This window comes from Alosa sapidissima, chromosome 3 (assembly GCF_018492685.1).
Source record: "Alosa sapidissima isolate fAloSap1 chromosome 3, fAloSap1.pri, whole genome shotgun sequence".
Lineage (NCBI taxonomy): Eukaryota > Metazoa > Chordata > Actinopteri > Clupeiformes > Clupeidae > Alosa > Alosa sapidissima.
The window spans coordinates 30,875,743-30,892,279 of record NC_055959.1 but is presented as its reverse complement, the minus strand read 5'-3'; the positions used below and the strand labels follow the sequence as shown (position 1 = coordinate 30,892,279).

General features: G+C 39.3%; 2 protein-coding genes across 2 annotated transcripts in view; one reads left to right on the top strand and one right to left on the bottom strand.

Annotated features, from left to right (window-relative positions):
* Positions 1–1,864: 1,864 nt before the first annotated feature.
* aimp1a (aminoacyl tRNA synthetase complex interacting multifunctional protein 1a) lies at positions 1,865–16,477 on the bottom strand. The gene is made up of 7 exons (XM_042085811.1): positions 16,323–16,477; positions 14,468–14,601; positions 13,446–13,556; positions 11,599–11,757; positions 11,275–11,477; positions 5,534–5,702; positions 1,865–2,137 (listed from the first exon to the last, which is right to left on the bottom strand). Coding segments are annotated over exons 1-7 (945 nt in total). The 5' UTR covers positions 16,325–16,477; the 3' UTR covers positions 1,865–1,970.
* The window catches only part of tbck (TBC1 domain containing kinase), a 35,942-nt gene continuing 35,681 nt past the window's right edge, over positions 16,277–16,537 (top strand). The window contains exon 1 of the mRNA XM_042085810.1: positions 16,277–16,404. The gene's annotated coding sequence lies outside the window, so the exon portion shown is untranslated. The remainder of the gene's footprint in view (positions 16,405–16,537) is intronic.

Genomic DNA, 16,537 nt, shown 5'->3' with positions numbered 1-16,537 from the left:
CCTCAGAGACAGAAAGGCTCGCAGCCATAGCTCACAGCCTCGCGATGTAACAAATTGCTTTACTGCACTAAACACATACACGCCAGGCACCGGCTAGAAAAAGGTAGCAATGGAGTTTCTCAGACATTAGTCATGGCAGAGCCATCGCAAAGAAGCCGAAAGCGAGTAAACCGTTGTCGGAGGAACAGGGAAAGAGGAAAACAGCAGACTGACCGATTGAGGAGTGTCGTAAATCATATACTCTGAAGCTGTAGGGGGAGCTCTGCAGAGAAACCTGCGAGAAAAATGGCCAAATTCTCTTTAAGACTATACGTTTAGCCCATTTAATAACTTGACGGTAGAAAAGAGTTTCATAGATGTGACGTAGCGTAGAAGCGACTGTGAGACTGTTCTCAGCGTCACGGGTTGGCTTCGATGTGAGTGGTTGAAGTAGCACGTCAATAGATGACGGACAAATGGCTTATCCAATGCATATGCAATCATTTTTGATAAGGCCCAGCCTTCTGAAACACCTCTCCAATGGATCGATCCCAGATGGATGAGTGGAGCTAGGCGATACAAAATATATCTGGCGAGAGTCAGGTTAGCCCATTATCACTCACTTTGGGACCTTGCAGTAGGAATTGTCGTTTGTTTATTCAAAGTCTAAAGACTGTCCAAAGTCACGGCCGGTGGAAGGCATGGGCAATTGCCCAGGGTGCCAAACTACCAGGGGCTATAGGTGCTATAGGCTACAACATTGAAAACACGTTGATTATCAAAGAATGGCAGACAGTTTATGCGGGAGCAGCAAGTAATTAATTTTCAGTGATATCGGTTAAACAACAGTCATGAATGAGACGTTCAAAGCCTAGTGCTGCAGAATACAGAAAAGTGCACAGGTTGAAAAACTTTTCTCCCGCATATGATGAGGGTGCAGATCTTCAGCCTGAATCGCCAGGTTACTAGCAGTGGAACGTAGCAGAGGGGGCGACAATGTAATAAGGTAAAATCTGAATCCAACCATGTCACCGAATCATGAGCTCGTTTCCCCACAATAAGAAGGTCCTATCGACACACGACGTGCAGTATGTTGCGTGGGAGGGCCTAGATGTGTGTTGTGATTTTGGAAGCACTAGGCTCAATGAGAGTGAAGCTATTGAATTTTCCCCCAAATAAAAATATATTATATATAGGGTGAGTCAGTTTTTCCATAATTAGCAGGTGTAGCATGTTGCTTGGGAGGCCCTAGATGTGTGTTGTGATTTTGGAAGCATCAGGCTCAGCTGAAAGCAGAATGCTCACCGGGATGCATTTTATTTATCCACATATGTACACGGTTCTTTCGTATAAAAACCAGGTTGTAGCTTATCGTCTATCTTACTACGGTTAGATAGAGCTGCCTATTGTGTAATGAAAACGCTTTGCCTGATTTATTAAACCGCAAACTGCGAATCTGCCAATTTCTGTCTAACTTTACCAAAGTGGGAAACATTGGATAAGTCCAATGTTCCATGAACACTAACCTTGTGTCTCTTCTGATTGCGCTGAAACTGAGAATCTGTGTTTCTTAATGCTATGTTTATGTCTATGTTTAACTTCACGTTTATGTCTGTTCTGTTTACTAGTTCGGGGTAGGAATGGTTTAAAAAAAAAAAAAAAAAAAAAGCGGTTTCAAATAAAAGCCCCCCAAAACAGATATGTTTGGAAATATGGATATGGAAATAAGGCAAAAACATAACAAATGCATAAATAGTAAATAGTGAAATTGAACCGTGGCATTAAAATCGACATGACACCCCTAACCAATATCAATATACTACTGGATATATTGGAGGCATGTGTTGTGACATACAAAATGTATAAAAGACACTAGAAAATGTAATGATGCCTATTCACATTTTATTAAAGCATGTGTCAGTGTAGTGTAGATTGAAATCTAAATCTGGGCATGTCCATGTCTACACATAACTGTTAGGCACAATAAAACCTTATTTGATTCCACTATTGCTCATTGTCTGCGCTTTGCAAACCCCTTTGCCCGTCACCTCAAAGGCAGAACCCTTGTAGGTAGCAACACATTTGGCATCTGTTTGAAGGTCAGGCTGCACTTGCTCCCACACTTTCTTCTTGGGATTCAGTTCCTTATCTGGATCACCTGACAAGAGATGGGCAATAAAATGATGAACATGATTAACTTAGACAATTTCTAAACCTGACAAACATTTTAAATTGTGGATATCTACATGTGTTAGTCACACATGCCTGGCTCTATCAGACTATTATGTGTAAGCTGCAGGGCCGTAGTCACCATAGACATTGGGGACATGTCTCCCCCCCCCCCCCCAATATTCGAATATGACCAAAATGTCCCCCCCAGTATACGGACATAGAAAAATAAAGAAAAAAAAATAACAATGCTATAGGCTACTATAAGAAACCAACAAACACCACAATCTGAAACATCCCTGAGGGGTTTGTCCTGGTGGTTTTGCGTTTTTCGTAAGTGGCGTGCGCTATCGTGCGCATATCGAAGCTTCAATTTACTGCACCATACTGCGGTGCGGTAGGCATGTCAACAATATTGCAAAAGCTACCGGTACAATTCTCATAAAACTTGTTGGAAAGGTGTAGCACAGGCTAAGGAATCCCCATTCATTTTTGGAGCCGATCAGACTCAAGGGATCTTTGAAGCATTTTCCATATTGTAGCCTATTTTCTTGCAACGATAGCAAAAGTGAACTTAGCCCTTTTAGTTTAAATGATGAATTTGTTCATGCCTGTGTCATTCATTTCTTTCACATGTCTTACACCATAAATAATGCATTTATATGCTAATAGTAATGTCAGAAATTAACCTGTTTATAGGCCTCTTAGAAATGGTTGTTGCATCTTGCATGTTACATTTAGATGCGCACTCAATCGCCCATCCATGCAGGCAAAACGTAGGACTCAAATGTGACTAGTCCGACGGCACACAACTTGGGAAAAACAGTTACAATGCACTGACGGTGATAGCCTACAGTTAATGTGAATCGCGGACAATAACCGCGATAACCAAGTTTTGGAAGCACTAGGCTCAATGAGAGTGAAGCTATTGAATTTCCCCCCCAATAAAAATATATTATATATAGGGTGAGTCAGTTTTTTCATAATTAGCAGGTGTAGTATGTTGCTTGGGAGGCCCTAGAGTGTTTCTACATGTTGGCACAAAACGTAATTTCTGTTAGAAACCAGGCTATAATGCATGGGGTAACGTGGGGCGAGTCAGACAGAAGAGGGGCCTGTCTTAGTAGCCTATTCCTGAATCCTGTCCCTTTCAAACTACATTAAAATTGCTTTTTGCATCTGTGCTCAGGGGTTCATAATCCATCAATGCTTATGTCTGTCAAAAGTTTGGAATACCCTAATTGACTGACTTAACTAATGACTTGTTTGTGATTTTTAGTAATATTTTTTTTTCATGGCAGGAAATGCATTGAAATTCTGTTTGGGGGTCCCCCAGACCCCACCACAGATTTGGTCCCCCCCAATGTTGACATCATGACTACGGCCTTGGTTAGCTGATGATGGACAGTGCAAGATGTAAGGTGTGGTTGCTTTCCACTTTTAGAATATTCAAGTCACAATGTTTCCCCTACTATGTATTTAGCAGTGGCGCAGCGCCGCCACTGGATTTTCAGCGCCACTGCAAAATTTTCACATGATCAGTAATGTCACAACATTTAGGCCTACATTGTAAATAGTCATCGTTGAAATTGTTTTCTGAAAGTCATGACTAAGTTCAGTGCATCAAATCCTGGCTTAGCCTCTCATTATTCAGGACATGTAGGACATAAAGGTTACGTTTCAGGCGATTACAAAACTGAAGACAGGCCTGCAGCAGCCCATATGTTCTGAAGTAGCCTAGACATGGCTAACATTACGGCTACAGCCTAGCAACATCCCATCCATCGGATCGCCAAACTGTGCCCCAGTAAAATCTCAAGTCTAGGTTCAACTAGCCTACATTTCAAGTGGAGTACTCATCACACAGCATATCACGTGAATGACTGAAATCTAAGCTTTCCATTGGAATTAGCGCCAAGTGGCTGTGATGAATGGTTCGCAAGAATATTAACATTAAACTTAGCCTAGATGAAATTTAAAGCTGCAGTTGGCAAGTGTGATAGATTGAGGGGACTAAGCCAAAATTTGAATGTTTGCAACTCTCATGCCCCTCGCCCACTACCACAGAGCACCCTCTCATTGAGTTTGTGCTCGTCAGTGCTCATCAGACTGCACTAGACTGTGATTGACAGTCAGATCTCGCATCCTGATTGGACCAGAAGAACTGGGAGCTGTGGATTTTTGCAAAACAAATAACAGGCTCTAGGTGGAGGTAGAAATGTGTTTTTTTTTTCTAAAACCGGCTGATTTATGTTGTTCTGTCGGAACAGTGTGTTGGTTTCAGTGAATATGATCAAAAAAATCTTGCCAACTGCAGCCTTAATCTTATTTGCATTCTGCACACAGCTCTATGCACCCATTGCTCTCTGTGAAATATCTGAGAAACTCTTTACTCAACACATGGCAAACCGTATATCACAATAAGCAGCAGACCTTCTCGAATATGAGGATGTAAAGCATGTCTCTGTACAATAAGCGGTTCCTGAGTAATCAACTTTTCTGCACATTTCTGCATGGTCTCCAATTAAGGGCCTAAATTATAACATATTCTAAAGTAAACTATTATGTCAGTACATTTTTGTAAATTGCTTAGCCATAGAGTATCCCACCATCATGGTTCTTATATGGCCAGATTCCAGACAATCCCACTTACACGGATAGGAATATATAATTGTACTGGGATGTTTGACATTAATGCAATAAAAATATTATTTCTTGATAATAATCCTAACATAAGACATGCAAATATACACATCACATCATACTTTCCCAGATATGGGTAGCCCAGACTGTCCTGAAATAGGAAGATATAGCATCTATAGATGGCCATTACATTACAATTATATTTACTATAGCTAAACAACACAGGTGACCACTTCTGCATAATTTCATAGAGTGCTGAAATGCAGCCTACACTATTTTTGACTATTTCTGAACTGTGAAAAAAAATGCTTTGTGGTTGTGAACTTATTGCAGTTTCATCAGAACTATTCCACCTGTGTGTGTATGGTTAAAATTCTGAAGTGCAAAATAGTCTAGACTACAGCAGAAATATTTTCATCCATAGATAAAAAATATGCAATCACCTGTGTTGTCTAACCTCTGAATTTCTTTTCAAAGCGCACCAGATTGATGCATTTAAACATTAAAATAATCAACATTTTCTTCCGGGGGCATGCTCCCGGATCCCACTACTGTGGTTTGATTACACCTTACCACACGTAACAGCACCGCTGCTGGAAAAAATTCTAGGGGAAATACTGGGTCATATTCAGGTTTGTGTGATTTTTGGCTGATAATTAAAGCCTGCAACAAAGCCTTTTCTTTTATTTCAGCGGGTTTTCAGAGGCAGGGTAATGGATACCAAGTTCTGTAAAATCATTACCTGAGAACCCTTGGCAAAGAACTTTGTCCCCAGGTATAGCTCCTGCAGGAGGATCCAGTATCTCCACTTTGTCAGGTGAGCTTGCGCACATAACCATGGCCTGGGACACCACTCCTCTCATCTTGGCAGGTTTCAAGTTGCATAAGAGGACAACCATTCGGTTTTGCATCTAAAACATATTTTGGAAAACATTAATGCAAGAAAAATGCAAGGGCCAAAACAAAGTAGTCATACAAAGTGACATGAATCTGACTGCTACACAGTAGAATATTCCACCTATTCACTGACAACATGTCAAAACTGCTAAATGACTTGCAGTTGCATCACATGACCATGACCCTTCACAACCTACAAGTACTCACAGTTTTTATTTTATTACACGTTGGGTACCATCAGTGCTTAATTTTCAGAAGCACTGAGAGGGTGGTGCTCCGGCAGATCCATACATTCGGCATCTAATCATAACCATTGTTATCAAAATTGGTGAATAAAACCCTGACTTGGGGGACAGAGTTTGATTTGCAAGTTAATTCCGAACTATAGAAAACTGTACTTTCAAATATTTAGACAAAAAAGCATAAAACAACCAGTATACCGTATGTATGGCGCTTGAATTCCACAATTTGACCTGTTCATTGATCACAAAATACCTTTTGTTTATCTGAAATTGTTGTGGAGTCCTTTAATTGCGGCAATTTTAGCTCCTGTGACATTGGGTCCATTCAGAAGGTTGCTGCCTCGCTGCCGTGATAGACAGCTGTCTCATAAGACATGACTTTGGAGTGAAGGTATCTTTTAAGAACAATGGTTTTGAACAGTCTCTAGAGAATGTTGGCACTACCGTGTGACATTAGCACAAACAAAAACGAGTGTCATCCGCCATCTTTTGTTTACTTTTCACAGCCATTTCAGACATTACTGCACAGATTTGTGAGTAGTAGCCAGCCTCAAGGATATGTCGATGTTGCCTTCAAAAACTACCATTATGGGGGTAGTTCGAAGATATCTTAGAAGGCAGGAAAAGAGAGTTAGATTGGTTTCAAACAGCACTTGTTGCCCCTGTTAGATATCTTAAAAGGCAGCATTTTTTACTGTTTCGAACAGAGCCATTGTGTGCACTGTGCTAAGGGAGCACAATTCACAAAATGTCACAATTCGATTTGATATTGATTTTTATGCTCAATCACACCTGTTGTTAATCCTTATTAGGGCCTTACCCCCAATTCCTTCCAAGGACTCTGATGAAGATGTGACTTCATCGAAACGTTAGTCAAAGTTAATAATGTTCTGCACCTTTTAGTAAAGAATAAAGAAAATTAAGAAGACATCTGAGCTGCACCGGCGTCTCTCCTTCTCTCTAAAGTATCTGTCCTGGCCTGGTTGCACCGGATTGTCGCTAAACGACAGAAGTGCGGAGAACCCTCCTTTGTCTACTTTTTCTATTTTTCGTATTGGTGTGAATTAATGTGTAGATCCGAAGTTGAAACGGTAGGCCTAGCAGGGCTTAAAATTCATTTTTCAAAATGGGGGGGAATTCCCCCCTTAGGTTATTCATGTAGGGGGGATTTACACAATTTGGGGGGGGGGGGGGGGTCGATTCTGATACCAAGTCAATACTTCGATACTTTTTTTAAAAAAGTATTTGATTTTGGGGCCCCCACCACCCTGACGTCATCAGTAATATATACTGTAGTGGGATCATTCACAACAGTGGACATCCTAGATTCTGCTTGACTCTCTCCACACACACAAACACACACTGAAAATGATAGCTTATGTGATATGTTTCTATCATATATTTTTGAATTCATATAGAGTGTATTTATTTAATAATGCATTTTTTAAAGTATAGCATTGTACTAGTAATTACTACTAGCTAAACATATTTAGTAATTTGAATGCCTCATATTGACGTTTAACCTATAACACTTAGGCATATCTTTAATGTGGTGTGTAGGTCCAATTGAGTGCACATTGGTGATGAGTAGGTGTAATTGAGTGCCTGTCACTTTAAGAAAATACCTGAGAGTAATTCTATGGAGTAATTAGCCCCCCTTCAACCTGACGGTTTTAGGCTGTAGTCGCTAGTGAATAAAAGTTGTGCATAGTGCGGTATGTGTATGCAAATCATTATGTTTTCTATGTCAGTAGATACAATAAATGTTGACATGTCGAAGACAATCTTTCTGGGATCAAGTGTTGACGTGACCTGAGCTAGCAGGATAGTTACCAAGGAGCTCTTTCTAGATGTAAAAGTTTGCCATGGTAGCGTAGCCTATTTGCGTAAGCGCAAAGTGGTTCTCTCTCTCTCTCTCTCTCTCTCTCCGTGTGTGTGTGCATCTGCATGAGGCTATGTTCAATTCAACTCGGTAGTTGATCAGTCCGGTCAATAGCACCGCATTCACGCCACTTAATGATTAGGCTATATTAACGTCATCAGACAGGCTGTAAAAGTGTATGCGGGAATTTCTCGCATTATGATGGCTAGAGTTGCGGGACTTGAACAAATTATGCGCAATACCCGCAATCCCGCAGTGAAATTTAAGCCCTGGCCTAGTCACCTGACATCACCATCAAATTAGAGGATATTTCAGAACTATTGACGTGGACAGCTCCCCTTAAGAGCGTCTTAAGAGCAGTGCACGCACGTTCACGATGTCGAGCATGTTCGGGAAACAGTTGGAAAAACCGATGCGTGTCTCCATCGTTATCGGGAAACGGGGCCCAGGGCTGGTTTTAGCCTAGGCTACTACATTTGGGTGGGCTGGTAGTTTTGAGTGGGCAACATAGCAAAGCGGTCAAATTGGATCAAAACTGACATAACAAAACACAAAAAAATTGTGCTTCCTAAGTCGAGTTGCTGCAGCCAGTATTTCTGATTCAAAATAATTATTTCAAATACAAAATAGTATTTTGTCATTTGTATTTTATTTTTGTTGAAGAAAATGGGTTTGTATTTTGTGTCAAAAGGTGTATATTTTTGGTAAAACCAATAGCAGAGGTGAACGAAGTAGCCCACAATTTCTTTACTTAAGTGAAAGTAGATACATCTTGTCAAATATTACTCCAATACAAGTAAAAGATGAAGGTGAAACAAAATGTTAATTGAGTTGAAGTAGAGAACTACTTGCTTTTTAAACATAAGTATTGAAAAATCAAGTACAACCATTTTTCCTTTTTAATGTAATATTTTTCATACACAATGATAATATGTAAATCCTTTGGTTAGTCACTAGCACTGTGTATTCATTCAAATGCGTTCATTCACACTGATAATTATGACAAAGATGGTGCACTCATAATGGTAAAAAAGTTTGCCCTCAATGATCGCATGACAATGATGAAAGAACACTAACCGATTTTGTTTAATTACAGTTATTATATTGGTATAACACATGACTGGACATTTTTATATATTGTAAAAGGGGGGGGGGGCATTTACGTTCAGTTGTGAAGACCACAAGTTGCTCTTGGGTGCTCCTTGTTGGTGCCCCCCACCCAATCCCAATCCTCCCCCACCTTTTTTATGCAGCCCTTGCCACTTAACCTACTAAACCCCTCTTCTACTGCACTTTTTACTGCACTCCCCCCCCCATTAATGCACAAATAGGCTGACACCAGACATAATTTCACTGCATTTCTTACTTCCAGTAACTATATGCATGTGACAATAAACTTCCTTGTATCCTTGTACCAATACCCTATTTTGAATGACAAAACAGCTTTGGGGTGTGTAACAGCTTAGAATGGCTTACAATGCAGTGCAGCCAGCAACATATTTGGGGACATTGAGCACTATGGCTCCAGGCATCCCAAAGTGCTTGGAGGAGAATGCACTGAAGTTCTTGAATTGTCAAGGACCAGTTGGGGCAGTTTCATGTCTCTGTTGCTGAGATAGTTTCGATCGTCAAAAGGTCAGAATTGCCAAGAATCTTGTAGGGGCTGTTTTTAAAGAGTAGAGATTGTCTGTGCTGTGGGGGGTGAGACAAGGTTCTCATGTTTTGCATGAAATCTCAGCACCCAAAGTTGTTATAAATCCATAGTAGCACATATATTATCATCTAATGTTGTGATAGACCTTTCTATGAACGTGTGTTCTATAGATATAACCTATTGAACTTCCATTTGCTATTTATGGCCTGTAGGCCTCATTGACCTGAGCTCATGCAGGTCAGTAAGGGGAAGATTCTATTGGGGAAAGGTTCCAGTGGGGGCTGGCATAGAAGCAAAGAGGGGGAGTGAGGGTGTTTTAATGTCAAATGCCAAACAGCTGAAAACACTTTTAAAGAAGTTTGTAGGCAGAGCGTCAAGACAACAGGTATTGTAGATGAACTAAGTTGCAGCACAGTTTTTTCAAGGGTTTGGCCATCATAGCAGTAAATTCAGATAAGGAGGGTACATTTTGTCTAGGCCTGTGGTGAACTCTAATATTTTCAATTTTGTGATTAGAGCTAAATTGAGTAAAATGGTCTTCCTGCACACATGGTGTCATAGCTACATAGCTAAGGCTTCCATAAAAAGATTGCTGCTATTCTCATTAATTTTTTTTTGTGGTAATTTGATGGTTTTACTGTAAAATTCACTATGATAGTTCATAGTAACACTGTCAACTTATGGATCTTTTACAGTTCACCCATGAAGTATTTATTAACAGTTCTACCATGACCGCTTTTGATGTGTTCATGATAAGTGATAATGATAATGACACTCTGTTCTTTAATCAAAAGTTTGTTTTTCTGTCATGTTGTTAAACTTCAGTCGATACAAGTAGCCTAACGTGAGTAAGTAAACATAGCCTATTTGATGACCACATCAAACATGACATAGGCTTAAAAATAGAGGTAGCACAGGAATTTGAAGGATATAAAAAGAGGGAATTCATGTTTTATTTCATACAGTCTGGTATTATCCCAGAAATATGATTTACTTTTGAAGTTGAAAATGTTTAGTTGAACTGTAAACTTCATAGTAAACCTCATAATTATGAAGACCTCAGTCTGACTATAAACAAATTGCAGTCAATCATCATCATCTTTACTTATTAACTGTAAACTTTAAGGTCCGCATCAGACGTGCGACCATGAAGTTCATAGTAATGGGAGAGTTCATAGTCAAGTTATGATATATTCATGGTCGAACAGTAAAGGCAATGGTAGAACTATAACAAATTTAAGTTGAACTGTAAATTTCATTGTTTTACTGTGAAATTTTACTGTTTATTTTTTCCTGGGGCAGGCTACGATATAAGGTCTAAATTTAATTTAATATTGTTGTAATGGTAGGATAACTACATAGTTTACACAATAATTACACTGTTATAAATATTGTATATCAATGCATTTATTGACTGTCAATTACCCAAAGTCGTGGCTCTGTCTATCATTGAACAGTAATTCTAATCCATTGTCAATCACTTACGGGAACTTTTTGAAGTTTACATAAACTCCGTGACATTAACGAATTTTGAACACCCATTGTCGCAACTCTACCTTTATTTATATGGCTCTGGGTGAGGTATACAGTTTATTAATGCAACAATGATATCGGATCGGTATCGGATATCAACCGATACACGAAGCCCAGGCATCGGTATCGAGACTGAAAAAAAGTCGGATCGGCGCATCCCTACTACTGGGTTGATATTTTGTTTTATTTAAAAAGAGAGTTTTTTGTCATCCCTACTGTCAAAATAATTTCAATGTGTGCTGCATGAAATGTTAATAAAAAAAAAATATTGATACCTGATCTAGAGGAATATGCTTGACGAGCCCACTGACAACTGTACGGGGAACAGGCTCTCCAACATCCACCTTTTCCACATAAAGTGCATCAGCATCTGGGTGCTTCTCAGCAGTGATGATACGGCCAATCCTCAGATCAAGACGCGACACATCCACTTTTAACTCCTCAGGCACCTCAGATGACATTTTCTTGTCTTGTTTTTCTAATGTGTGAAGTGCAGACACATGAAAATGTATGAGATCCTAAATCTGTCATATTCAAGATGTCAAGCATTTTTGTAACCGATACTGATGCACTGTTTCAAAACCATTGCTACAATTTACCCTTTTTCTCTGGTTTCTTCTTTTTGCCCTCTGAATCCTTCACAGGTAAGCTTCCGCCAGAACTAGTATGAGCAGGTGGAGCAGATGCAGGGTGGGAGGCTGGAGGTTTGGAGGCATTCAGGGTAGTAGAGTGCCCTGCAGGCATATCTACCTCTCTCCCTGTAAGCATGAGACACACCCACACAACAGTGATGGGACCCTCAGGTTACCTTTTACACAGGATGTGACATTCATCACAGTACTTGGTAAATGTATAGTATGGAGGACCGCAGGTGTCATTGAAAAAGTAAGAAAATATGTAATTAAAGGTGCTCTAAGCGATGCTGGGTAACGTCACTTCTGTTGACTTTCAAACAAAACAGAGAGCTAGCTCGCTACTTCCTCCCCTTCCCTCCCGTGCTGCTCCTGTGCAATTGAAACTCTCCTAAAGGCGCATCTTGTCTGTGATTTGATGGAACAGTTTGCTATGTTTTTATGGGCTAGGTTTGCCCAGGTTGTTTTTGTTGCTGTTTTTGGAGCCTGGGCTGTCCACAGAGATCGTGTTTTTTACAGTGTATTCAGGACACAGACAGCTAGCGGTTGGTTAGGTGATGTTTGCAGTGACAAAATGTTTTAGGCTAAAAAACGCATGACATCGCTTAGAGCACCTTTAATGTGCCATTGTAAACTGTAATGAAAAGAGAAATTATGAAAATAACCTGTTTAATCCATCAATAAATACTTCTGATTTAAAAAGGGATTCACAAACCAACATAAAACATTCAATAAGAAATTAAATTGCAATGTGAATGAATTTCATAATATTTATAATTAATATAATTTATAATAATATAATTAATAATATAATATTCGGTTTAATAAGAGAAATAAATAATTAGGGATGTGACGAGATCTGGCGATACAAGAATATCACAATATTTCTCGTCAAGGTAAAGATCTATCTTGTGCGGTCTCGTGTAGAAGTATCCAGCTTTAGCTAGCATGACTGACAAGTCTGACTAAATTAGCATAGAAGAAGCCCTAGGCACTTTTACTTTTTTTGTGTAGCAGCATTTTGGATACCTGCTGGAAACAATAATACCAAAGACCTTGACTACTAACAAGAATAGTAATTTGTTATGATGGGGGCAAAACGGAGTCTGCATAAGTGGGAATGTCACCTTATGTCACTAAATAAACTTTCTCTCTTAACAAGCAATAAGAGCAGATAAACATAATTGAGGTTACAGTATTATTGTCTATAATCATGTATGATACCAATTAATCATTCTTTAGGACATGGAATGAATAATTTAATTAGTCTGTGAAACGAGCTAGCTAGCTAGATAATGCTAGCTTAAAAAGCTATACAAGTGGATGGCAATAGCTATGGCTATGCGCTAACAAGTGACTAGCAGTTGAGGGACTTAAACTTAATATACTGTTGCATGTTCACTAAAGTTGGATATAGCAACAGATGGATTAATGCGTCATTTACAAGCTGTTTTCATAATTTAACTTTTTATTACTGTTTACGTTTATAATCGTGCACAATTGTCATGTTATTATTTTTATATTCATGTAATTTCCATTAACTGTGCTGCTTCTGATGGGTGAGCTTCACAGTCAATCAGGAGTGTTGTGCTTCTGCTTATTAAACAAAATTGCAATAAGTGTACAGCCCTAGAGTACATAAATGTTCATGTACAGTGTATGCAGCTTGAGAAAGAATCCAGCAAATGTTCTGCACTTCCAGACTCGAATGACACTAGTGCTTGGTAGAAATGTCTATGAGCAGCACTATACTTTACACAGCTTGCTAGGCACACAGAAGGTCTCAGACAGAGATATATTGACCTACAACCTACCTGCTTTCCTGTCCTTTTCCAGAAGTTGTCTCTTTATTTCCTCAATGCTCTCCTTCAGTTTGGCATTTTCAACTTTTAACTTCTTTTCCTCTTGAACAGTGACCTGAACAACTGGAAATGTAAAGAAGTTATCTTACACTACAAACAACTCAATATTGAATGTTTAACTGTACTGAGGCGCATCGACTTAAAGCAGCACTAAAGACTTTTAAAAACGATTTACCTTAAAATAACATTTCCAAAATCATTTTGATGGCACATAAACTCTTAATAGGCCGAATGGCACTTCAGCCCCACTCTGAGCAGGACCGCGTCGCTTGTATTAGGATTAAGAAAGTTTCTTATAGCGAGTAGGAACACTGAACACCTCCCACCACTAGAAGGCTCACAGGTGGAGTTAGCCAGCTAGCAATGTGCATAGAGTAAGCCTACAAACGAGGACAACAAATGTCTGATTGTGAAAAGTTGTTGATTCCTCAGTTTATGTTCGTAAGCCAAGTAATTCAAGTAGTCAGCAGTTTAGCCAGTGGGTTAGCTATTGTTATGCCTACTGGCTTCAACAGCTCTCATGCTATTAGCCTACTATTCTTATTCTGTTTCAAGTGCTTGCAAAAAGAATGACTGTCAAACCACAACACATGTCTGATTGTGAATGTGTAATTTACTTCCAGAGCAACAAGTTCTGAAGATATAAGGTTCACTATGTTCACTGCATAAGTCACCGTTATCACTGAGTGGCAAAAACACAAATAGATTTGCAGTATTCCATTTCAATCTCCAGCAAAAATCAAAATGGGAAAGAGCTGCTTTGCTATAGTGTACAAATAAATACTTGCATGGATTCTGAGCTCTCTCTACAGATTGCTCTCCATTCATTCCCTCTATTATGATTATAGTTTGTTACAGACACACATTTATTGGGCTGTACAGTGGTAACAGTGCTTCTCAACTGTAGGGGGACCACAAGAGCAATTCATCTTTAGTGCTGCTTTCAGTGAAGTGTACACCAGTCTCTTACTCACTAGCTTTCTCCTTCAGAAGGTGAACCTGCTGCTTCAAGTACTCTATGAGCTTGTCTGCTTCTGCCGCTCTTTGTTCCAGACGCAGTAATGTAGATGAATGACCTGCCATTTTGCTAAAGGATCGTGCAATGTACCTGTAAAAGAAAGCAAGAAAGAGATTACACATGAAAGGAATCAAAATGTTGCTGTATGTGCAATATCTTTTTTTTTTCCATGTGAGCACAGCTTAAAAGTAAAATTTAGTGGCAGATTTGAATTCGTCTCGATTTCCCCTTAGCAGCATTACAAAAAATGGAGAAAAGCAAGAGCTGTATCTTGGGAAGTGTCAAATTGTGTTTAAGTTGGGATATTCCAAAGCAGCCATGTGCATGTGATTGATAGGGTGTGTGTGTGTGTGTGTGTGTACTGGCATGCACTGCACATTATTCCTATATAATTGGCCACAATGTGCCTCACAATGGCATGGATTTTTCCCCCATGTCTTTCCCAAGTCAACAAAGTCAATAGAAAATGTATTACTATTTCTTGGCAGGAATGAACAGTCATAAACACTACTTATTGATAGGGGTGCAACAGTCCATAGATATTATTATTAGATTGTTATTTTTGCACCAACATTTTCTCCACATGACATTTCTCTTCTCTTCGAAGTTGTAGTTGCAGTCTACCTTGTGTATGAGTGTTTACACATCTGCTTTGATTGAAAGCCGTATTTGGAATCTCATGAAGCAATTATCTTCAGCCTACTGCAGGATTTATTGTAAGCCTATTCAGCTTGGGATGGCAGTTGCCAGTATGTATCACCATTGCAACCATGCAGTACTGGTTCCACAAACACATCAAGGCCATTACTGAAGGTAGCAGACTCCTGCTGAGTAAATTCTACTTTCTTGTTGTATTGTTTTTTCCTGTTAACTGTTTATTGTGGCTGGTCAAGATATGTGCAAAGCAGAAGAATTGATGAACAAAATAACAGATGCTTTTCAGAGCATGTTCAAAATTAAGGAAGCCCATTAGAATTAAGGAAGCCCGTTCTCAAAATATAAGGGTGATCTTGGAATATGAAAAGTTTCTCAAATGGGTTCATTGTGAAGTGGAGTATTTTTTATATTAATATAACATTGACCATCTCATCTAAGTTTGCCATTCAATGCTATTTAGTGTATCTTCTATGCTATGGGAAAGATATTTGAACTCTTGACTAAACTAATATTGTAATCCATCCAGTCGAATGTGTTGTTTTTGAATGTGAAAATTCACATTCAAAAATGCACATTTTCTGAACAGAAATCTGAGCAATGGGCAAAGTCTTAGGACATACCACTCTTTATAAAATTTCTCCAAATTGCTACAGCGGATTTATGGTATCCTTGCTGTATATATATTGTACAAAGATCTCGCTTATTATCAAAGTGACATGGTCGCTTTCAACATTCACCGGCGTCAGTTTGAGCACATTTTGGAAATATCACGTTCGGGATGAATGGAAGTCAATGGGAGCCGTAAATCGATAAATAACGGTGACCAAAGAATATTTCTCCGGATAGCGTGACAGCGGTCTACTGAACCCTGCTTTGTGGAAAGTGACTAATGGCAAAAGCAGGTTAAAAATTGAGTTTGTATAGCCAACATGGAGCTTATGTCTAGATGGGGGACAGCTTATGTCAAGACATTGGAAATAATGGGCTTGAGAACGTAGCGGTGCCCTTGTTGCGTAGAAAGCCGCATTTCTAACGTTAAAGGGTAATCAGCAAGCTATCTCGATTCAACCACAAACAAGTTATATTACCAGACATAGCCAATACCGAAAGATAATCTAAGTCTATGACAGTCTTAAATATCATAAATTACTCACATTAAGGTGTTAGACACAAATACGCTGGATAGTTCAGAAGGCAGTTTACTCTGCCATGCGCATATTCACCCCAACGGAAGCAGTAAGTTACACATTTGGAAAGATCACCAAAATCAGGGTCTGACCGGTCTGACCAGAGAATTTCTAAATGGGCTTTTGGGCTGACGAGACTTTTACTCCGACAACGGCTCTCCCTGGCCTCTTAGCAACCGGAA

Excerpts from the sequence above, each read along its gene's own strand:
- aimp1a (XM_042085811.1), bottom strand. Across the intron at positions 11,758-13,445 it reads GGAAAAGGACAGGAAAGCAG|GGAGAGAGGTAGATATGCCT; the intron begins GTAGGTTGTAGG and ends TCATGCTTACAG. Across the intron at positions 11,478-11,598 it reads GAAGAAACCAGAGAAAAAGG|AAAAACAAGACAAGAAAATG; the intron begins GTAAATTGTAGC and ends TTCACACATTAG.